Raw genomic sequence first — 23,604 nt, 5'->3', positions numbered from 1 at the left:
AGAATGTAGGAAGGCTATATATACTTTTGTGTTTGGGATGAAATTAGCCATTATCTCCCAGGCATACGACAGGACGTCTGATGCATCTTCTTTAAAACAAAGATCTGCTATGGGAAACTGAATTTGGATAGAGAAATTGCAATAGCTAAAGACTGCTTTTCTTCCTTCATCTGTTTTATAACCAGAATAATGCTCCATTCCAAGCTGCTCCCCATGCACTAATATTTACTCTTCTCCTCACAAGTATGTGCTTTAGCTAAAAGTGAGACAAATGCAACAAGTTTTTAAAAACTTGGAACAATTTATATTCTCACTTCTGAGTTAATTCACATTATGTAAGCATTTTGACTATTGATTGCCCAGCTATGTCTAAATATGTCAGAAGAGAATTCCTAAGAAACATGAATATTATAATTGGATTAATGCATTAAATCGGATAATCTGATGAATTATTTTCGCTCAACAAATGGTCTTCCAAGTATCTAGTTCTCTTTGTTGCATCCCTGTTTATTATTGAAATTTAAATTTGCCTTGTCCATTTGGTAATATTTTAGAATATGCATATTAGGGATACTTCCAGACATTGAAATATCATGAATCTTTGGCTGTGGCCTAGTAGTTCTGTCTTTGTCTTTTTTGATGCATATAGCTGAAGGGAGGGTCATTATAAGCTGAGTATAAATATATAACCAAGCAGGAAAAATAAATATCATTATGAATTTATGTGATTTGATTTGTTTCATTGCACAGATTAATTATCAGAAGAGACCACTTGCTGGAAGATGCCTTCAATCAAATTATGGGTTATTCAAGAAAGGACCTACAAAGGAATAAATTGTATGTCACATTTGTTGGAGAGGAAGGGTGAGTAGAAGGAAGTGACTATCAGCATAATGTATATGTAATACATGCTTTGTTTTGCAGCTGTGTGCAGATATTTTAGTGCGCTCTTTGTGGTCTAGAGCAGAAATGAGGAAGAATTACTGCCAGGAAATGCCTTTTATAAGCCTAGCATCTACAGCTGTCCAGATAGTGCTGATTTTCTGACATGTGAGTTCTTTAGAAAGCTTCACATTGGCGCATATTGAGCTTCTACCAAAGCTGCTCTGATAAGATTTTAGTCCTGCATGCTGCACTGCCAACTCTCTCTGCAATGTAAAAAAAAAAAGATGGTTGCACTGAAGGACTGGATTGGATTGTAGCTATTTTAGATGTATGATTGATGAAGATTGATATTAAGTCCTTAGAAAATTTGGGTCAATTTGAAGGTGTTCAGCATACAATCTTACATACCGGTAATTGCAATCATGTAAGGGAGGGATGAAGCTCCTTCCATCACACATTTATATTTATTTATAACTTTCACGCATTTGCTGTTTAAATCATGAAACTTCTGAATTAGATGGGCAGCATCTCTTCACAGGGTTTGCTTCTTTTCTTACCACCCTCCTATCGTGCAGTGTAAAAGTTTTAAGTGAAGGCCTGTTCATGCTTCATCATCCTTCTATACTTAGAAGTATCAACCTTCATTCTTACAGGCAATAAATTTGCTTTTATGGTTTTATTTGGATGATGTTTTATGACTCTGTAGACGTGATGTTTTGACAATTCTTTTACTTTGTGAGTTGCTTGGAGTCTTACAAAGTGGGAGGCATAGAGATAAGGACAAATAAAATAAAACCAGTTTGTATATTACTTTATTATGTCTGCTAGTTCTGTCCAAAATCTTGTTCTTTATAGGAAGTAGGAATCATGCCATTTGGATATTATTTAATAAAAAGCTTTTACAACTGAATGTTATTTTAGAATGTACCAATTAGTCCAGGTATTTATATAGAAAATAACACTTAAAAGAAAGTGTTCTTGGAAACACAAAGTAGAGGCTACTGTGACTCATGGCTGCAGTGTTTTAAGGACAAGAAAGGCAAGATGAATCTCAAGATAATTAAAGTATGAAAATGTTAGAAAACATCCAGAAATGGCAACACTATTTTAAATAGTGATGACCTATAAAGCCCTGAATGGCTTGGGTCCGGGTTATTTGAGGGAACACCTGCTGCCAGCATCAAGTTCCCTTCGTCCAGTGCGCTCCCACTTGGAGGGTCTTCTCAGGGTGCCGCCGGTAAAAGATTGCCGGCGGATAACACCCAGGGGGAGGGCCTTCTCTGTGGGTGCGCCTGCCCTCTGGAACCAGCTGCTCGTGGAGCTTAGGACTGCCCCTGACCTTCGTTCATTCCGCCGGGACCTGAAGACCTGGCTCTTCGAGCTCTCCGGCCCAGGCTGAGAATTTTTAACTGGGGTTTTTATTTTTAGGGATAATTTTATCTTTTTTAATTGTTTTTTAACTTTTGTATTTTCTATTGGTTTGATTTTAAAATACCCTGTAAACCACCCTGAGTCCTTCGGGAAAGGGCGGTATATAAATCTAATAAAATAAATAAATAAAATAAATAAATAATTTTTTTTTTAAATTTTATTGAATTTATATACCGCCCTTTCCCGTAGGACTCAGGGCGGTTTACAGGGCATAAAAAACATCAATACAAAAATTAAGAACAATTAAAAAGATTAAACTAAATCCCTGAAAAATATAAAACATATAAAACCCCAGTTAAAACCCCAATTAAAACTCAGCCTGGGCCGGAAAGCTCGAAGAGCCAGGTCTTCAGGTCTCGGCAAAATGATCGAAGGTCGGGGGCAGTCCTAAGCTCCACGGGCAGCTGGTTCCAAAGGGCAGGCGCACCCACAGAGAAGGCCCTCCCCCTGGGTGTTATCCGCCGGCATTCTTTTACCGGTGGCACCCTGAGAAGGCCCTCCCTGTGGGAGCGCACAGGACGAAGGGAACTTGATGCCGGCAAGTTGAGTAAAATGGATAAACTCTGAAATAGCATATTAACAATTCCCATGAATGTGATGACTGTAGGAGGGGAAACATTTGATGGAATCTGGGAACATATCTCCTAGCTAACACATTTTATTAAAAATCCTAAACTCACTTTATTAGATGCATGGATTGACTAGCCTGATCTAGGATTTAAACCAGAGTGAAATGATGTGGAAGGGAGGAGAAGACAGATTGGTCTAACTCCTCCCTTCCAGCCCTATCTCATCCTAAATTTGTTACCTGGGAAAAGTGCTACCAGACTCAACTTGATTTCAGTAAATGTACTCAAGAAGAATGTTCTTAAGCAGACATGTCAAACTCGCGTCTTCATGTGACGTCACGCGACATATTACAACTTTTTTCCCATTGCCGGCAATGGGGTGGGTGCGGTTTTGGCGTGACACATCTGGCCCACGGGACGGCATTTTGACATGCCTGTTCTTAAGGAATCAGGGCAACCAAAGTGAATTTTGCCATCATCATTTATATAAATTAACTGAAAAATGTATACATTTTTCTCCCTATCCCTATATTTGGTACCTTTCAGAAGAGCTGTCAGTGATAAAGCATCTAAACATAAAATAGCTCAGTTTGCTTAAAAAATTAGTCAAACAAATCACAGAACTTTTAAAATGTTTCCACCGCATTTCAGCTTTTGTTTGTTTTGTTGAACTGTTTGAATATCCAAACAGTGATCATTAATTTCTTCATGACCAAATTTTTAGAAACAATGCGGATTCAAAATATGCAGAACATCTCTTTGTTACGGTGAGATTATTTTTAGGTGACATCTGTATGCTTTAATAATCAAAGTGTGTATTCAAGAAGTAATTTGTGAGGTGTGGTATTAGCGTGCTTGAATAGCAAACATATATCCTTGTAGCTGTTGTTGCAAACATTGGTTGTAATAATTCTTAATGCAAAGCCTTTGGATGAACAAGAAACGTGGATGTCATAATCTCTTGTAACACATAAACAATTCAACAGGTAACCAATTAAGCAGCTCTATGAAAGTTGCTAGATGTTAGAATTAAAATGTATGTGTTGAGGGACATGCTGGTGAGGAATACATGTAACCTCTAATAACTATAGCTTTGTCAGAATTTTTCCCCTTGGTAAAGTTGATTTCATTCATCATCTTGGGGTCCTGCTCATCCAGGATGTTATTTTGTGTGGTCTTTGGGTGCTAGGACACCAGAGAATGCAGGGATTTAATGCTGTCCCTTTCTGTACTTTCAATTAGGGCCAAACTGATGAAACAGTTTGGAGAGGTTTTAACCTCTTTATACAGTTTGGTTCCGTTTGGGGGTGGGATAGGGTCTGTGTCACAACCAGTTATTGGGCTGGACCCATTTCAGGTGTAAGCAGGCATCCCACTTCACTAAAAAAGAGAAGGGGTCTTGGTGGATTTCAAAGGTCAGTCCATCTTCATAACCTGAGAGACAAGATAATTTGTGACACCATCTCAAGTTGAAAGGTTCAAGATTCTTGCTCTGTTCTTAATGTTCAACCAACGAGGATGCTGGCCATCAGGTGAGCTTCATAATAATTGGATTTGATGCTTAGGCTCTCAGTGTAAGTTGTCGCCAATAAACATAATGGGCAATTTAACTCTTAATTATGGTTATGTGATGTTCATATTTCTTCATTGCTCTGTTTCATGTCAAGTAACATGAGCATAGTGTGGTTCAGGAAGGGAGGTAATACTATATTTCTGTGCGGTGACACTAAACAAATTGTACAAAGCAACCAATACTTCCCCATAAAAATATAATTGTTTTTATGTAGTGTTTCTGCCCTAATACTCTTGTGTGTGAGGTGGTTAATAACAAGACATATATCCATAAGCAATGTAAGCAAAATGTAAAACAAGCTGAATTGCAACAGACCTTCCAAAAAAGTTGTCTCAAAACTCTTGTAAGAATAAGATTAACCTCTACCCTTCAATATTTTTACAGAATTTATAGATATTATCAGTGGTGGGATTCAAATATGTGAACAACCAGTTCTCTGTGTGGATGCCACTTTTGGAAGTCCATTCTGGGCAACAAAAAATTACCTACCGGTTCTGCTGAACTGGTGCGAACTGGCTGAATCCCACCACTGGCTACACTCTAGAAAATATGCAGCTATTTCCATATAAACAGTTTAAAAGAAATGCAGTCAAGCTCAGATAAAATAAATTTTTCTAACTAGAAATACAATGACTATAAATCATGGATATTATGAACTGTTGAGTTTTTGTGAATGCAGTAATTCCTGGTGTCATAGCCTTCTTACTACCTATAGAATTGCTATGTGGGATTTCCATTTTTCTGCTTCTGAAAGCCAACAATTTTCTTTTGACGGGGAAAAATAGCATCATATTTACATGAATTGGGACTCTCCTTGATAATTGCAGTAAAAAATAAAGCAAGGACCAAATTATATGCAGAATATGGTTTATTGCAAAGTATTCACTGAATCTTATTTAAATGCAAGTCGATAAAGGAATGGCTTCATTCCCTGCTGCTTAAACAATGACAGATAATTTCTTCGATATATATCCACTTAACTCTCATCTGGGAAATGAGTTTCATTTAATTTCTAACCATTCACTATGTTTGGCCATTATACGCAAACATGCTAAATGAATGGTTTGTTAGCTGCGAAGTCGTGTCTGACCCATTGCGACCCCATGGACAACATTCCTCCAGGCCTTCGTGTCCTCTACCATCTTCTGGAGTCCACTTAAGGTCACACCCACTGCTTCAGTAACTCCATCCAGCCACCTCATTCTCTGTCGTCCCATTCTTCTCTTGCCCTCAGTCTTTCCCAGCATTAGGCTCTTCTCCAATGAGTCCTTCCTTCTCATTAGGTGGCCAAAGTATTTGAGTTTCAACTTCAAGATCTGGCCTTTTAAAGAGTAGTCAGGGTTGATCTCCTCTAGGACTGACCGATTTAATTGCCTTGCGGTCCAAGGGACTCGCAGGAGTCTTCTCCAGCACCATAGTTCAAAGGCCTCAATTCTTTGGCGCTCAGCCTTTCTTATGGTCCAACTTTCACATCCATACATTGCAACTGGGAAGACCATAGCCTTGACTATACACACTTTTGTTGGCAGGATGATGTCTCTGCTTTTTAGTGTGCTGTCTAGATTTGCCATGGCTTTCCTACCCAGGAGCAAATGTCTTTTAATTTCTTAGCTGCAGTCCCCATCTGCGGTGATCTTGGAGCCCAGGAAAATAAAATCTGTCACTACCTCCATTTCTTCCCCATCTATTTGCCAGGAATTGAGAGGGCTGGATGCCATGATCTTGGTTTTCTTAATGTTAAGTTTCAAAAATGAACGGTAGTTCTTTTAATAAAATATAACACTTCAAAGAAACAGAAAAGAGCTCAAAGTAAATTTGGTTTAAAAAGATGTAATGATAAAATATTGGTTTGAAATACTAAAAAAATACATGGCATTTATGGTAGATAGGATGTGCATCACTTTTTCTTTGTAAGAGATGATCAAACATTTTATTTTTCAAATTAAAAAATGCTTAAGAAATAATTGCTAAAAAGCTCTAGTTAAACATTATATCCAGAGCATCGTCTCACCAAAAGATGTCCCTATCATAAGAGTAGGACACACATCAAATACGTTCTCATACATATTTGTCCATCATTTGCTCTCTATGATAATGGCTTGCTTATAGATACACATTGAGCAAGAACAATTCTAGAAAGAGACTGAACAGCTAAAAATCTTAACAGATGAATTTCTTATCTGACTGGCAGATTTGGCTTTTATCTCTTATATTACATAATAATTTAAACAGTTGGGGGGGATAAGAAAGCTAAAGCAAAACAGAGAAAAAAATTATTATCTGAAAAAACAATGCTTTAATTTAATCACTGTTTTCCTACCATCGCTTATGCCTATATTTGCTACACTGAACATACTAGCTTGTATTCTATAACAAAGAAAAATAAACATCTATGTAATTATTTTTTGTTTCCAGGAAACAGCGGGCAACAGAATGTGTGGCGGTTTAGTTAGTGTTCTCAGATATTTAATTTAATTTAATTTAATTTTAATTTTATTGAATTTATATACCGCCCTTTCCCGAAGGACTCAGGACTCACTATTTAATAGTGTCCTGTGACTTGCATTTTCATATTAAAAGAAATGTTGGTTTGTGATGTCTCATCTTTAAGAATTGCAAGCAGTAAACGATATGACCTGGTTTACCCCCCCAAGTACAGGTAGTCCTCGACTTACAACAGTTCATTTAGTGACCGTTGAAAGTTACAACGGCATCAGAAAAAGTGACTTATGACCAATTTTCATACTTACAACTGTTGCAGCATCAACACAGTTATATGATCAAAATTCAGGTGCTTGTGTTCTGTACCAGCCTGCTACTGGCCCTGCAGAAAAGGCAACCCCTTTATAAACGGCAAGAGGCTGGAATGACGACAAACAAGACACGTACCAAGATACAGGAGCTTTGAAACACTATCTGAGCGGTTGCTTTCAGCAAACCAGCCCTCCCCAAACATTCCCTTTATAAAGAGTTCAGGGCGTGGCCTCTCTCTGCCTCCTTCCGAGAAGCCCCACAGCCTTCCTCTGTTTACTCCTACTTGACTGCCTCCTGCGTCGGGCGTCCTTGAACAGGGCCAGCTGTGGGTCATCTTCATCCACACTGTCAGGCTCACACAGCTGGGTCTCCATGGTGACCAAGTGGGAGGGGCCTGCCTGAGGGCTATCATCAGCAAGATCTTCAACCCCCTCAGCAAGGTCTTCAAAACCCCCCTCCTCCTCTGATTCGTCCGACCCAACTGCCGAACCCACAGGCTGACCCTGAATCACAACAGCTTGGCAATTGGCTCATATTTATGATGGTTGAAGTGTCCCAGGGTCACATGGTCCCCCTCTGAGACCTTCTGACAAGCAAAGTCAATGAGGAAGCCAGATTAACAACAGTGTGACTAATTTAACAACTACAGTGATTCAGGTAACAACTGTGGCAAGAAAGGTCGTAAAATGGGGCAAACCCACTGAACAAATGTTTCGCTTAGCAACAGAAATGTTGGGCTCATTTGTGGTTGTAAGCCTAGGATTACCTGTAATGGAGATGGTGAAGCTGTTTGAAACTCCTAATTCAAGTTTGTAAGTTTGGACTGTACTAAAATATATGATCTGCAGAAAATTGTGTGTACTGCCAGATTTCCAATGCAGTTGAATGCTATTTGGTATGCATCAACTCTTCTTTATACAACATATAACAATTTGTTGGTGAACCTGCCTGCAGTGGCCATTGGCAAGGTAGCACGAATATCCCATATCTTCTTGAAGACCTTGACAGGAAAGTGGTTATTTTTCTTTTAAGAGCTTTGTAAAGGAGACTTTCAACAACTATCTGTTATTTCCAGCATTAAAACTGGCAGAACCTAATCTATGAAATCCTAATCTAGAACTGGAGCTGTAAAAATGAAGTTTAAGAATAAAGATTCCCTCATTTTAGGATTGGAACGAAGTACAGTTAACCCAAACCTATATATTGCAAACTATTTAATAGGAAACTTTGAATAATCCGTGCCTTTAAATCAGCGATGCAGTTATGTCTGGGTGGATTAAAAATAATAAATCAGCATCTTCATAAATTCCGAAATAGAAATCAGTGCTTTGAAAGTTGCTAAGTTAATGTACCACTAACTGGCTTAGTAACATTCAAAGCAGTATAAGTGGTCACAGAGATGATCGAAAGGATCAGAAATTATTGAGTGTGGGGAGGGGGGGGTAAATCATTATTATTTCTTTACTTTTTGTTTTAAAAAATCCATTTGTATAGTATCCCTTTATGTTTTGTTGTTTTTTTAAGACTGGACTACAGTGGACCTTCAAGGGAGTTTTTTTTCCTGGTATCAAGAGAACTCTTCAACCCATACTATGGTTTATTTGAATATTCAGCCAACGACACGTACACTGTACAGATTAGTCCAATGTCTGCTTTTGTCGACAATCACCATGAATGGTAAGAATGCTGAATCACAGAAATACTGTTATTTTTATAGAGCATAGACTATGCCCTCCTTGCTCATTTACTATGAAAGATTCAAGTAAGGTAAATTAGATACATTTCTCTTTTCGAATAATAGATGGCAAGGTGTTGGAATAGTATTCCTGAAGCTTTCATGATATACCTAGTTATCTGCCAATCTAAGCAGATAACACTGGAATTAGGCATGAGTGAACCTTTCAGAGCTCAGCTGCCTCCTAAGTATCAAAAGTTCAGCTTGTCAAGGCATAAAATCAATTGCAAGACTATTCTACTCTTTTTTGTTTGGAGTCTTTTTTTAAAAAACAAATCTGTCTAATTCAGTAAGATGTGCAATAATCTTTCCCCCACTTCTCTCATGTTAAGTCTTTTCACATAGTAAAACTACTTAGTGGCTCTGTGTTTTGTACCATTTCTTGGGGTATCCGTGTTTCTATAAGAAAGAAAACAGTTACCCAGTCTGTCAACTCTTAGAGGATAAAATGCAAAATAACATTAAAGGCAGAGTCAAGTCAGCCAGAAAGAGATTGAAAACAGTGTTTACTGCATCTCATTAGTCTGAGTTCTTTATGTGAATACAAAAAAAAAGTGAATGAAAGGGGGCACAAAACAGTGTGGCCCAATTTCTTAGGTGACAAAACATTGCCGTTCTCAAGGACTGCGCAACATAATATATGTCAAGAAAATTTATCCTTGATGTATTTTTCACCATATACTTCATGTCTGTAGGTTGTCTTTATGGAGCCATTGGAGAGAGTGAAGTTTTTGATTGGGTTTCATCAGTTCACAAAGCTCCAAGCTCTCCGAATCAGCAGAGATGATGCATCTCTTGTCTGGATGCTGTAATGAGCTGGATGAGAGCCAGTGAACAGAAGCTGAATCCTAATAATATAGAGGGTCTGTGATTAGGACAATTTCCTTGTCTGGGAATTAGGCAGGTTGCCTGTTCAGAAGAATAGTGTTCCATACCCTCTGAAGGAACATCTGGTTAATTTGGGTATATTCTTCCTGTCGTATTATGAATGGAGACACAGGTGGCCTCTATAATAAGGATTTTCTCTTCTTTTTTTTAGCTATGCCTGCTTCTCCAATAGGATTATTCTTGATAGGGATAGTCTTCATAATTATATATATCTTGGTAAATTCAGGTTCCATTATTACAACATATTTTACAAGGAACTGTCTCTGAGATGCACTCTCATGTTGCATCAGGGGTAAAACGCTACTTGTAGGTTGTTGATGGGGCAGCTTACCCACAAATAAATTAGACATCAGTTTTCCTCAATCTAGTGTTCTTCGATAAATGAGGATTGCAGCTGCCTTGTACTCTAGGAATTCTGGGAGTTACAGTTCCAACACATAGGTTGTCCATGTTCTGAAGGAATTGCATTGATGCCCAATTCGTGACTGTGTCAATTTTATGTTTTCTATAATTTTTATTGACTCACAGAAATTAAGGAAACAAGAAAAGCATTTACCAGAAAAAATATAGCATTTGCCTTCCACGTGAAATGATAACCATAGTATCTTCATTGTATTTACATCTCAAATGGCAAATATTTTTGATAATTTTATTTAATGATAAATCCTTTAAATACGAACTAATGACAATTTTAAATGTTTAAATGATGATCTTGTGAAAATGTAATGCAAAAGTTACATTTTGGACATGGATAACAGTGTCAAAGATACTGAACTAACATATATAACAAATTTAAATAGATAAATAATAAATCTAAACTGTACTCTAATTACTTTGTAGGTTCAGATTTAGTGGTCGAATCCTTGGTCTTGCTCTGATTCATCAATATTTGTTAGATGCCTTCTTTACCCGACCATTTTATAAAGCCCTTCTCAGAATGTGAGTAGAGGAATTTGACAGGGTTATTCTATATGGAAAGAAATGTATTTTTATTTACAGAAGACATATCTGGATGCAAGTCATATCTGCAATAGACTGTTTAATGATTAAATGATTAAATCGCATTATAAGGTTTTTTTTAATCGCAGACTGTATTTACACTTAATGTACTGATCAAGGAAACTATTTTGGAGGTAGAAATAAATATCTATTTTCCAGTGGTGGGATTCAAATACGTGAACAACCGGTTCTCTGTGTGGATGCCACTTCCGAAAGTCCATTCTGGGCCTGGGCAACAAAAGATTAGCTACCAGTCCTGCCGAAGTGATGCGACCTGGCTGAATACCACCACTGCTATTTTCCTATTTTTGATAGAATACTTTGTCCTTTTTTCTTCAGGAATCATTTATTAGGCAGTGAATTAAATTCAAAGATATATGTTGTTCTGATGTAATATGAATATTGAGCAGATAGTTTACAAGGTGTCCATATTTAGCATCATGACCTCTGTAGTTCTAGGGCAGGGGTAGGCAACCTCGGCTCTTTTATGACTCATGGACTTCAACTCCCAGAATTCCTGAGTCAGCTGACTCAGGAATTCTGAGAATTGAAGTCCATGAGTCATAAAAGAGCCGAGGTTGCCTACCCATGTTCTAGGGTATTCCAGTATTTTATTTTATTTTTTTATTAATTCCATTTATATCCCGCCCTTCTCCGAAGACTCAGGGCGGCTTACAAGCTTAGCAATAGCCTTCATTCTATGTATGTGCCTGCTTATTAGGGCTTTCACACACACACCCAAGCGGCATTATTACAAAGTCAGCTTATTGCCCCCAACAATCTGGGTCCTCATTTTACCTACCTCGGAAGGATGGAAGGCTGAGTCAACCTTGAGCCTGGTGGGACGCGAACCTGCACTAATTGCAGGCAGCTGGTGTTACTTAAGGAGGCATTAGCCCACTGCTCCACCAAGGCTCCACCAAGGCTCACCAGTAGCTGATTAATTATTGGTTTGAAAGGTATTTCCCTTTAATTGGTGCTGAAAGGGGAAAAAATTGAAATAACATTTTCCTAGTAAAATGGAAATGAAGTTTTCATTGGTAAGTTTAGGATTTTTACTTGGGTTTTTAAGATGTGCCAATGAATGAGTGTGTATGCATATGTATGAAAGAAGACTTAGCATAAAGAATTCCAGTGGTAATAATTGTACAGATTTCTTTCTTTGTTCTCCTTATTATTGAATGAATAACCTATCTACCCTGCTCTAGTTCTACTATGCTGCCTCCAAGGTGGCGTGAGGTAGCTCCTAAGAGGGATGAGTAAACAGTGCTGGGAAGATGCAAAGAGCATGCAGTCCCAGCAGAGTCATTCAAAGCATGAATCATCTCAACTGTCTAGCCAAAGCAAGAAGGCTCCAATATTGGGCAGCAGTAACATAGGAAGATGTTGGAGGATCTCTTTAGTAGTAAAGGCAAAGGCTTCATTTCATATGACACAGGAGAAAGCGGTGGCGAACAACTCCTATATTTTACTAAAAAACCACCATGGATAAACCATCTTGAAGAAATCCTGTGGTTATTAAGAAAAATGTGGTTATTAAGAGTTGAAACAGACGGTAGCACATAATCATCCACTCTTCATTTGTACGCATCAAAATAATCTGGGTCATTTTTAATCCTTTAATTACTTCTTGTTTATTACAGATTGTGTGACCTAAGTGATCTGGAATATCTTGATGAAGAATTTCACCAAAGTCTACAATGGATGAAAGACAATGATATACATGATATCCTAGATCTCACATTCACAGTAAACGAAGAAGTCTTTGGACAGGTGTGGACAATCTTTTTTTCTTTCTTTCAAGGGCAGTTTTGTGGCACTTATTTGTACAATACTTCTAACTGTCTTCCTGGATCATCTTGCTTCCAATATAAGATAATGTTCCAATAGAAGAGAATATATGTACCTTAGGGTTGAACTGTATTGTTCCTGGTATTCTCTGAGCTTGGCTGTTTGCTTGCAAATATTTGCAAGGAAACGACCAAGCTCAGAGACCATTAAAACCTCCAGATAAGGTGTCACTCACATATTGCTTTGGTACATTGCTTATTTTGCTATTTAAAACTGTAGAATAAAGGTAGTCCTCAATTTATGACCATAATTGCTACTTAAACAAATCCCAAATCTAAATGTATCCTGCTGTATGTATGGAATCAAACAGTAATTGGGATAAATAATCCTGACTGGGCCACTTCAGTGTAGATCCAGAAGTCCTCCAGGACAAGGAGCCTTCAGTGTTGTAATTGAGGTAGTTCCGAAACAGGGATAATTTGGAGTAAGGGGGTGGGCTGGAAACTGTTTCCTACAGATAGCAGTGCTGGCTAGCAACAGGTATCCAAATGTTATAAGGTACTGCGTTTTAAATCTCCTGGGATAAGAATTCTTCATTGTACACGAATTCTTATTCTAATATGTACATTAGGAAGTGCTGCTAAAATCCCTTTTCTAGAATGCCTTCTTTGTATTTCCCCTTTTGATGCTTTCAAGTTTTGTACTTCATGCCATTAACTCCAAAGATTTCTATGTTGACCAAATCTGACCACTTCAGAAGGATTTTTATCAGTCATTTGGGGAATTAGTACCGCTTTGATACATTAAAATTTCTCTTTGCAATAGATCCTGCTTTATAATATATTGGTGGTAATTTGCTTTTAAGATTACTGAAAGGGAATTGAAACCTGGAGGTGCCAACATCCCTGTCACAGAAAAGAACAAGAAGGAGTATATAGAAAGAATGGTGAAATGGAGAATTGAGAGAGGTGTGGTGCAACAGACAGAAAGTTTAGTACGTGGTTTTTATGAGGTAAAAAATAAATCTGTTTTCATCTATTGCATGCATTATGTTCCTAAAGCATCTGGCATGTATGGGATTGTGTATGATTCATAATTATTTCCTACCCTGCAACTGTTTAAATCGTGTTGGGAACCACTGTATTGCCTCTGAAGTTGTTCCACTCAGGATTTGTCATTAATGTCACCAAAGTCAGGCAACTAGAAAATGTAATAATTGTTACGCGTGAAGATGGTAACCAGTTAGAGGTTGACAGAGCACAATTATGCTACATTTTGAAGTTGCACATTTTCCTTATTGCAATTACCTAGACTTTCAGTTGTACTTAAGTTCAACTCCCTCCCCCCAAGTCATTCAGATGAGGCACAAGCTGCATGATGGGAGAACCTATTTCTTCGGTGCAGAGCAGATGCTTTTCTTGCAATGAGTTCCCATGTTTCATTCCTGCATTTCCAAATAGGGCTTGAAAAATGTCTGGTTAAAGCCTAAAGAACTATCACCAGTCAATGTTAACAGTAGTGGGCTAATTACACCATTGGTGTGACTTTCTAGATGGTTGTCATCGGGGGATATTACTACAAGAAAAAGCCATAGAATATTCCTGGCAGTAAATCAGCCTTTGGCTCAAGAATCATAATTCCTTCTGTACAGTATATTGATAGTGATTTATGGGTCTCTGTCTAACTTCAGTGGAACAAATTGCCTGGAGCATCAAAATTTGATGTTGAGAATGCACCACTTGGAGATATTTCCACATATTATTTGTTGTATGAATATGCCTTCTAATGCTCTGCTTATATTTTAACAACCTAGTAGAAAGTAAGGAAAATACTTTTCTTTCAGATTTAGTAGCTACATCCAAATGTTGAAAGAAAAGTTACAGTATTATGAATTGTGGAACCTATAGAATAGTTGGCGAAAATAAAAGCAGCAAAGGATACCTGTTGAATATATATTCTCTCCTAGGTGGTTGATGCTAGACTGGTGTCTGTATTTGATGCAAGAGAACTTGAATTGGTTATTGCTGGCACTGCAGAAATTGACTTAAGTGACTGGAGAAATAACACTGAATATAGAGGAGGTGACATCTTCTAAAATACACATACATATATATACATATATGTTGTTGGTTGTAGTTAAATTGAATTAAATAAAAGTGTGATTGTTTTGTGTGTTTTTTATTTTAGAAGAATCCCAAAAACTATTTTAATTTGCAGTGTAATTTCACAACAAATGCTCTTATTTTAAGTTTTCAGAAGGTTTTGGATTTCCCTTTTTGGAATGGGCAAGCCTTTCATTTGATAAAAGAGGTAAAATCCAAAACAGCATAACTAGCAATATGTGAGATCAAGTAAGTTAGTCTTACTTGAAGATACACTGGTGTTTAATTTATAACAGATAGTAAAGATGGCAAAAGTTTGGGGAAAAGAGGCTTTTCAAACTTACCTTCACAGACGTTTCTGTGACAGTTACAGTTGAATTAATTTGTACTTGGACATTATTTCTGGAAGTGAATTGAAACATGCTTATTACAAGGTACTGAGATTTTTGGTAAAAAGTATCTGTTGTTAATGCAGACACAGAAATTAATTTAAAGAAAATAAATGGGAATAAATAATTAAAACATGGATATGTCCATGTTTTAAAATAAATGTGAACACATTTGGGATTCAATAGAATTTTAAATATATTTTTTTAAAAAATGATTTCATATGGTGTATTTTATTTTATTTTAGATATTCCCTTGCACCACTATTACAAAAAATGTCTTCTCATATGAGTATTTATGTATTTGTGATTTAGACTGACATTCAGAAAACATAGGCCCAAAATATCTTTTTGAGTATGTTGTATATTTCTTGGAATCTTCACCTATATATTTATATATTTATATAATGTTTGGGAAAACTAAGTCATAAAACCATAGAGTTTGAAAGTACTGTAGAGGTCATCTAATCCAACCTAGAGGACCCCCTAGAGCAGGGGTCCCCAACCCCCTATCCATGGACCAATACCGGGCCACGGCATGCCAGCAACCAGTCTGCACAAACAAGCAAAGCCCCATCTGCGGGATGCAGGCAGCACACAAAACCACGCCCCCTCCAGTCTGTGGAAAAACCTCTCTTCATGTAACCGGTCCCTGGTGCCCAAAAGGTTGGGGACCTCTGCCCTAGAGTATTTCTTAAATTTATTTATTATTAAATTTATTTGCCACCCATCTTGCTATCAAGTGAGTCAGGGCATCTTACAGCATAAAAAACATTAAAATCATCAACAATAAATATTACTAATCCAGTGGTTATTTATCACAGTATCTCTGATAGAGAACCAACCAGGCTATATCTGAGGACTTCTAGCAGAGGAAAACTCATCATTTCATGTGGTAGTCTGTTCTACAGTACTAGCTGAGAACTCATGCAGTCAAGAGATTCCTTCTGATACGAGGGTTCTTTCAGTAATCTCCCATGTTTTTTCAATGCTTTACTAATTCATATTAAAATAGACTTTCAAATATATTGGTTAATAAAAAATAGACTTGATAGATACTATGATAGGAATCATCCCAAACTACTTTGCCATACTTTTATCTTAGGTTGTTTAAATCCTTGAATTTAATTCCCCATTATTTCCTGAGGCTGATTTTCTGTCTCTTTATCTTATTCTCTTTAAATAGTATATCATTCCTCCAACTTTTCTATCATCAGTAATTTTTAACTCATGCTTTAACCCGTGTACATTTTTGTGAAGTTTCATGTCCAAACATGACACTACATTCTGAAAGTCTACCAAGGGAACAAGAATTAATCACACATATATATATGACATTCTATAAATTAATTTAGGAAATGTTAGGGCCTACAACTCTAATATTGCTCAGTTCTTGACATTTTTTCATTATTTTTTAAAAGCAAAATTGCCCTGAATAATATATTCTTAATTGTTATTAAACAGGATACCATGATAATCATATTGTAATTCGATGGTTTTGGGCTGCTGTGGAAAGATTCAACAATGAGCAGCGATTACGGCTTTTACAAGTAAGGTTGCAGTTAGCATCATTGTAGTTGACATCAACATAAAAAACTATGAAAAGCTATGAAAAGTTGGAATCTCAAAGTTGTTGAATGGCTTGACAAATAATTCTCACTCCTTTCCTGATTCATTCATATGAAAAAAACAATTATAGGTTTTGAGGGAGCAGGGATTTCTGTTTTAAATATTTAATCACAGGTTGCTTAGTGGGAGTAAGTCAGTGGTACATTCATTGTTGCATTTTTTCCATGTATAATTCCTGGGTGAATCACCTTGATCTGCCTTCAACTTATCTCATTGATATATCTTCAGAAAGCAGTAAGTGGACTGTTTCTACAGCTGGACGAGGAAGGTGTAGGGATAATCTCAAAAGCTCTGATAGCCAGATCCATACGGCGTAGTCAGCATGCTTGTTCAGAAGTACTGTATATTCCACCAACATACTTATATACCAGATTCAATAAAGTCTTGAAAAGACTGTAGCTTGAGGCATTTAGTACATTATATCTCCCTTCAAAAGCTGAATCTGTGTTTGCTTCCTGACTACGTTGTCTTGATTGCCCTTTCTATAAACACAACTGTAAAACAAATTTTATAATTTTCCAGATAAACGCATGTAGGGAGTCATCTATATATTTAAAAATAGAAAACAAAAATAGAACTATGCAATCAGACTTTTCAATAATAAATAGTACAGTGTTTTATGTTATTTTCCAGTTTGTTACAGGTACATCCAGTATACCTTATGAAGGTTTTGCTTCTTTGAGAGGAAGCAATGGACCAAGAAGATTCTGTGTAGAAAAATGGGGCAAAATCACTGCTCTGCCCAGGTAAATTAACTCTAAGAATGTTTAAATAAATAAATAAATAAATAAAATAAATCCACTGGAAGCAGAAGATTTTGGGTTTCTTTAAATAAAAGAGTCGAGGGATTCAGCATCATTTCTTTCCTGTTCCTTAGATTTGCTCACTGTGAAATTTAAAACCACTCTTATTTTTGTCTCCAAAAAACACCCTTCCTTTTCAGCAATTTTCTACATGAAATAAAAACACAGTAACATTGTTTTGAAACTATTCTTTTGTGCCCCATTTTGTTCTATCTTTGTCTTTTCCCATTGATGTATAATATCTGACTGTTGTCTCAGCTGCTTGTCCTGACTATGGTCCTGGGTAGAATATAGCATTACATGTCTGTGTCAAGGAATACATGTTTGTTAAAAGAAGTGGAAAGCAGACTCTTTGGGCAAGTATTGAAAACCTAATGATGTGGGGAAAAGACTAGTACTAACAGAAGATGCTACTTTTAGTTGATAGATCTGGTGAGAGCTAGAAGCACCAAAGTCAGTAGCAGAAACGTGTCTTACCAAAGTGTCCACAGTGACTGCACATGTTAAAAAGGGGTGGGGTTTCAATTGCCTAGTCACACCCAATATGATGGCCTTATATTACAATATGACAGCATAGTACCAGCTGCTCCTTCCTCAGAGAAGTAATTGACTCTCAGTCTGTCAGGATGCACAAGCAAGGAGAAAGAGATGGAAGATTTGGAAGAGAGAGAGAGAGAGAGATGGCTGCAGTCTTATATTTATAGCTGCTGCTTTACTGCTCTAGTTACAGCTTTTCCGATACCTGTAAAAAACTAGTTTATCAAGAGTTGTATCCTTTGAATCTCTGCTAGCTCCAGGTTACTAATCTGAGTATCTGTCAAGGTGTAGCCAAAAAGATCCTATTGTTCTGCTCTGCAAAACATTGCAATGTGTTGAGCAGAAGGCAACAGTGAGCTTCTGAGGCAGCACTGGATGTTTTTCTTTTTTCTTTTTACCAAGTGGCAGCAAGTCTTTGGCTGATTCTTTCTCTCATCCCCTTTCCTGTGCCATACCTCTAAACTTTTGCTTCTGTTTTCCCTTAACAGCACCTTGTCATATCCTGGCATATGAATTGTGGTTCATTTAAAGTGTGCTGGAAAAGTTTTTGTGCTTATACCCATTATCTCTCAGACTGAGAAATAATAGTACCTCTGAGAATGAGTGAAATAAAACAGCCTGATTTTTTTTTCATGTGGATTACAATAAACGTTAACACCTTGAATGCCTGAAAATAGGCTTAATTAATTTTTAATTCTGACGTGTCTTTACTTTGCTGCTGACCTGTGCCCGTAATTTTAGCATGACTTAACAATATTCATAAGCATGTAAGCACTATTTAAGTGTATGGATGGATGTAAACATATTTAAATAAAACATAAGATTAATCATAAACATTTAAGAAATCATATTTTGCTCCCCGGTAGACTAACTGGTGTCTCAATCTCAGCTTTGGATGAAAAGAAAGTTTTCTTCAGTTCCACAGAACTTGTGTATAGAATTCTTTAAGGACTCAAAAGTAAAAGATGCTGCCTGATACTGACTGACTGACTTCTCATTTTTGGAGGCAGGGAGATTTCCCTCGAAGAATCTGCTGCTGTGTTACTGGAGACCGATTTAAAATACCGTCTAACCTGTCTGAGCTTTCAGTTGCAAATACATTCTTAGTTTATGATCTGCTGAGACACATTCATATTGTAGTCTTCCTTGAATTTTTCTCAGGTCAATAAAGATCAGGCTTTACTCTCACGGGGAACCAGTTTTGCTCCTATGTGCACGATTTACTGTCAACTTATTACAGTTGAGATATAAAAGAAACAGAATTGAGATACATCCTTCTCCTTATCTTCCTGCACTTTGAACTCACTGGAGCCATGATGGTGAATGTTGCAGCCATGCTGAAATATGTAGGATGATAAAGGGGGGGCATGTGTTTATGAATGAACATTACTCATAAGGATGAGGATGGACAGGTGTGAGACCAAGCAGTGAAGCTGCTTTATCTCATCCAGTTTAGTCCCTACTTGTTTGTGTGTAATTAGTTTGAACTTCCATGCCTGGAACTTGTTGCCTAGTTATATTGGGTTTTGGATCCACAGTAATTTCATTTTACGATGAAACTAAGAATGAATTCTTTTAAAAGGAAAGTTAATGGACATAGACATAAAAATTATATTATCTAAGGAAGTATGTTACCATATTGGAAAATGAAAATTATCAATGTAATCCAGGAGAATTCTTACTATAGTCTTCCCTCCTGAACTCAAGAACTTTATCACAGTTGTATTGGAGATAATTTGATGCTCTGAACTATAATATAATAGGAGAGTAATGAACTGCTGCCCAGAACAACATTGCCTCTGTTTTAAATGAATAATTTTCAATAATATTTTAATAAAGTAACAGCGACTCTATTAAATTAAGTCTAATTTTATTTTCATTCTGATTACTTCCACTGTTTGGAAGTGACTTTTGGCATGCTGCTGAAAAGCTATGATTCGTAATCTTGAAAATATTGGGAAGTCTTATTTTAACTGAGGCTGCCTGGTGGCTCCGTGGTTAAGATGGTGGGCTTGTCAGCTAGAAAGCCGACAACCCAGATTCAAGACCCAAGTGCCCTAAGACATGATGAGCTCCCATCCTCGCCCCAGCTCTGCCAACCTAGCAGTTCGAAAGCTGGCAAATGCGAGTAGATAAATAAGAATCACTTTGGTGGAAAGGTAACAGCACTGACATCATGCTGGCCACATGACTATGGACACATCTTCGGACAGTGCTGGCACAATGGCAAATGGAGATGAGCACCACCCCCTACAGTCGGCAACGCCTAGCAAATAATATCTGCAAGGACTGCTTTACCTTTTTAACCTTATTTTAATTTCTTTAAAGATTTATCTCCTTTCCCCCTCCCCCTCATCCCAGTAATTTTGAAAAGCAAAAACATTGTAAAAGGTTTCTGAAAATATAAATGAAAAATATACTACATATTGGTTACTGCTTTGGAGCAAACAACTAGAAACCAAAGGATATAGTGCTTTTAAGCAGAGGCATAGAAAAATAACAATAAATGTGTTTACAATTCATCTTTTAATCTAGGAATAAATTAACTTCCAAATTAGAGTATGTTGGGGAAGACGTTCTTGTTCTTAGTTTTTGGTGTCATAAAAACTTTCTCTCCATTTTTCCCCAGAGCTCACACCTGTTTCAATCGTCTTGACCTTCCTCCTTACCCATCATTCTCCATGCTCTACGAGAAGCTGTTGACAGCTGTCGAAGAGACGAGCACATTTGGTCTTGAATAAGACACGAATTGTCTAACCCAGTATCTGGGACTTTTGTGGATCACTCCCCCAAAATACACAAATGCTTACAGCAAGTTGCAAAGATAAAAACTATTGTACAGTGCAATTGGAAGAATGGGACTTTATGAATGAGAAAAACTGTAACAGCTGCATGAGTACTCTAGAGCAAGGGTTGTGGCCTTGTTTTCGTGAGCACCAAATGTTTAAAATTTAATCAGATTTTTTAAAAATGACAAGAGATTAGCAACAATTAAGACAGCTGCAAAACCTAATACATCTCAAAAATATTTGAACAGAGTTCAATGAAATACAAAGATGGTTAGCTTGCTGCTAAATTGTAAAATTTTAAAAATCAAATAGGAATTATTTCCCAATGGTACACTACTATATGTCTTACACAATACAAGAATATGCTATATATGCTATACCTAAATCTATGTGTGCCTGCATGACATCTATTGCATTTCAAAGATACAGCACAAAGAACAGTTATTTTCTGCAGCTTAACAAGGGTATGAAGAAAAGTTGGCAGCAAAAGATGGTGTGAACAGAAGGACTTTTAATTAGGAGAACCTGTACAATTGTATATGCAAATCATGTTTAGCAGAAGAACAGCTATTGTAAGAGATTAATGGTTAACTTTATTCTTTATACTGCATGAAGGCTTTTAAAAAAAAATAACGTGAGTTTATCACAGCATATCAGGAAAAAGAAAGCCTCTTACACAGTGACTTTTGTTTATTTTTATAAGTTCATAATATTGATTTTCTTAGGATGTAAATAGGAAAATAGACTTTTTTTGTTCTTTTCACTTTTCCATGCTTAAATAGTTTTTGTGTTCAATTCTTTACACACTTAATGGATGTGGGGGGGGGTACATACACACACACAAACACACACCTTTATTTTTATAAAGGTAAGGTATTCCTGAAACTATTTTTTGCACCGAATGTACCAAAGTCAAAGGGATATTGTGAATTAAATTTTTAAAAATATATATCACTTCATCAATTCATACAAAATCTATAGGAGGTAGCTACTTTAAAGAACATAATTTTTATTTCCCAGTAACATTCTAGTTAATGTCAGGATTCTGCACAGTTAAATAATAATTTTAAAGCTCGCTATATGTAATAATGTGTAATATGCATTTTATTTCAAATACATTTATTTTTCCTCCATTAACTAATTTAATTAGAGCTGAATACAGATATAGCTGAGTACATATGTTTCATATTTTGCTGCTTTTTTACTTTTGTACAGCACTATTATAAGCATTATAATGGATCTGGAAAAACAAGACGACTAGCACCTAAATGGATGAACCACTTTGTGTCACTCTCACATTTAGCAGCAAACTGTCTCCAAGATGTAAATTGTTTGTAGTGTCTTTCTAAACCCACATTTTCACTGATTAGTTTTCTTATAAATGTTTCTTAAAATGAAGTACTTTTCTATGGTTTATCTGAAAGCATGAATTCGCCATGTCAAATAAGCTTTTAATTTTAGAAACATTAAAAGGGATTGAACTTGTTTATAAAGATCTCCTGTGCTGAAAGACCAGTTTCCTATATGGTAGAGAAGAAAGGGGGTGTCTAGTCTTTTATTCTGGTTCTTGTGATCACCAAGAATGAATACACTGCACGTAATTTACTTCTTTACTCTTGATAAACATGGGTGATGTTTAGGCCATTGCCAGTGCTGTCTCCTAGAAACAGACTGGGATCGGTGCCCTTGAAATTACTCACTGCTATGAAAAAAAGCTAGATTTCATTCACCTGAAATCTATCTTAGCTACAGTAATGTAAAATGGAGGCTATTTCTACATCTTTCCTATGTAAGATTTTGGTTCTGTTTGAGCCAAGGCAATGAGGAAATCAGGTTTGGCCTCAAAACCAAGATTAAGTATATTTTCTTAAATACAATTGCATGTCACCTCAGTTTCTGCTTTTTCTAAACTGGTAAAAAAAACATGCAAATAATTCAGTATTTCCCCATCAGATTGGCACCTTCTCTACAATTGGCAAACAGTTGAACAAATCTCAGAATGACTCAGGTTTCAAGAATTTAGTCACTTCATTTTAGATTTTAAAAAGTATAAAAAGGCTCATAGAATTTGTGCTACTGTTACGTTAGTTTGCTAACAAACTGAAAACTGAATTTATAATCCAGAAGACTATATGTGCAAGAGATCCTATTGTCCTGTAAGTAAGAAAATTCTGCTTATATACAGGGGAGCCTTTCTTTTCCAAGCTAATATCCTAGTTCTACTCACAGATTCACTTTGTGTACTCATAATCTATAATCTATATTCTTTTAGTCATTACTCCAGAAAAATGTGAACAAGTTACTTATTTGACATGAAAAAAGGTATTTTCAAGGTCTCGTTTTGTTAAGACTAAAAATAATTACTATATTAATTAAAGCAGGCACTGCATAACACATTTTTTTCCATATCAAACACGTAGCTGTATGAAATGCAGAGTTACATGTTGACTTCCTAGGGCTGAGAGGGAGGGACTGGCCCAAGGTTACCCAGTTGGCTTTGTACCTAAGGTAGAACTAGAACTCATGATCTCTCAGTTTCTAGCCTGATACCTTAACCACTACAAAAATCTGGATGTTGTAAGATGTGGTATCTTATATTATTCAAATTTTATTTTTTTGGTGTTTTTTTTACCAGCTCTATTATTTAGAACAAAGTTATTCTATCATACACAAATGGAGGGCGTAATATGAACAATCCTATCACTCCTGATTAGATTACGAAAACATTGAAAG

At 36.6% G+C, this 23,604-nt stretch overlaps 1 protein-coding gene across 1 annotated transcript in view; it reads left to right on the top strand.

Moving 5' to 3' along the window:
• Positions 1-22,213, top strand: part of HECW2 (HECT, C2 and WW domain containing E3 ubiquitin protein ligase 2) — a gene marked incomplete at its 5' end in the record, with an annotated part of 120,359 nt that extends 98,146 nt beyond the window's left edge. Inside the window, 9 exons of the mRNA XM_081314529.1 lie at positions 751-864; positions 8,737-8,889; positions 10,676-10,774; positions 12,478-12,607; positions 13,491-13,637; positions 14,592-14,706; positions 16,578-16,663; positions 17,376-17,488; positions 20,712-22,213. Of these exons, the coding sequence (XP_081170655.1) occupies positions 751-864; positions 8,737-8,889; positions 10,676-10,774; positions 12,478-12,607; positions 13,491-13,637; positions 14,592-14,706; positions 16,578-16,663; positions 17,376-17,488; positions 20,712-20,823 (1,069 nt within the window). The 3' untranslated portion in view covers positions 20,824-22,213. The remainder of the gene's footprint in view (positions 1-750; positions 865-8,736; positions 8,890-10,675; positions 10,775-12,477; positions 12,608-13,490; positions 13,638-14,591; positions 14,707-16,577; positions 16,664-17,375; positions 17,489-20,711) is intronic.
• Positions 22,214-23,604: the final 1,391 nt, after the last annotated feature.

Source organism: Vipera berus (genome assembly GCF_964194415.1).
Source record: "Vipera berus genome assembly, chromosome: 1".
In the NCBI taxonomy this organism is placed as follows: Eukaryota; Metazoa; Chordata; class Lepidosauria; order Squamata; family Viperidae; genus Vipera; species Vipera berus.
The sequence above is the reverse complement of the archived record's forward strand: the minus strand, read 5'-3'. Positions and strand labels throughout refer to the sequence as shown.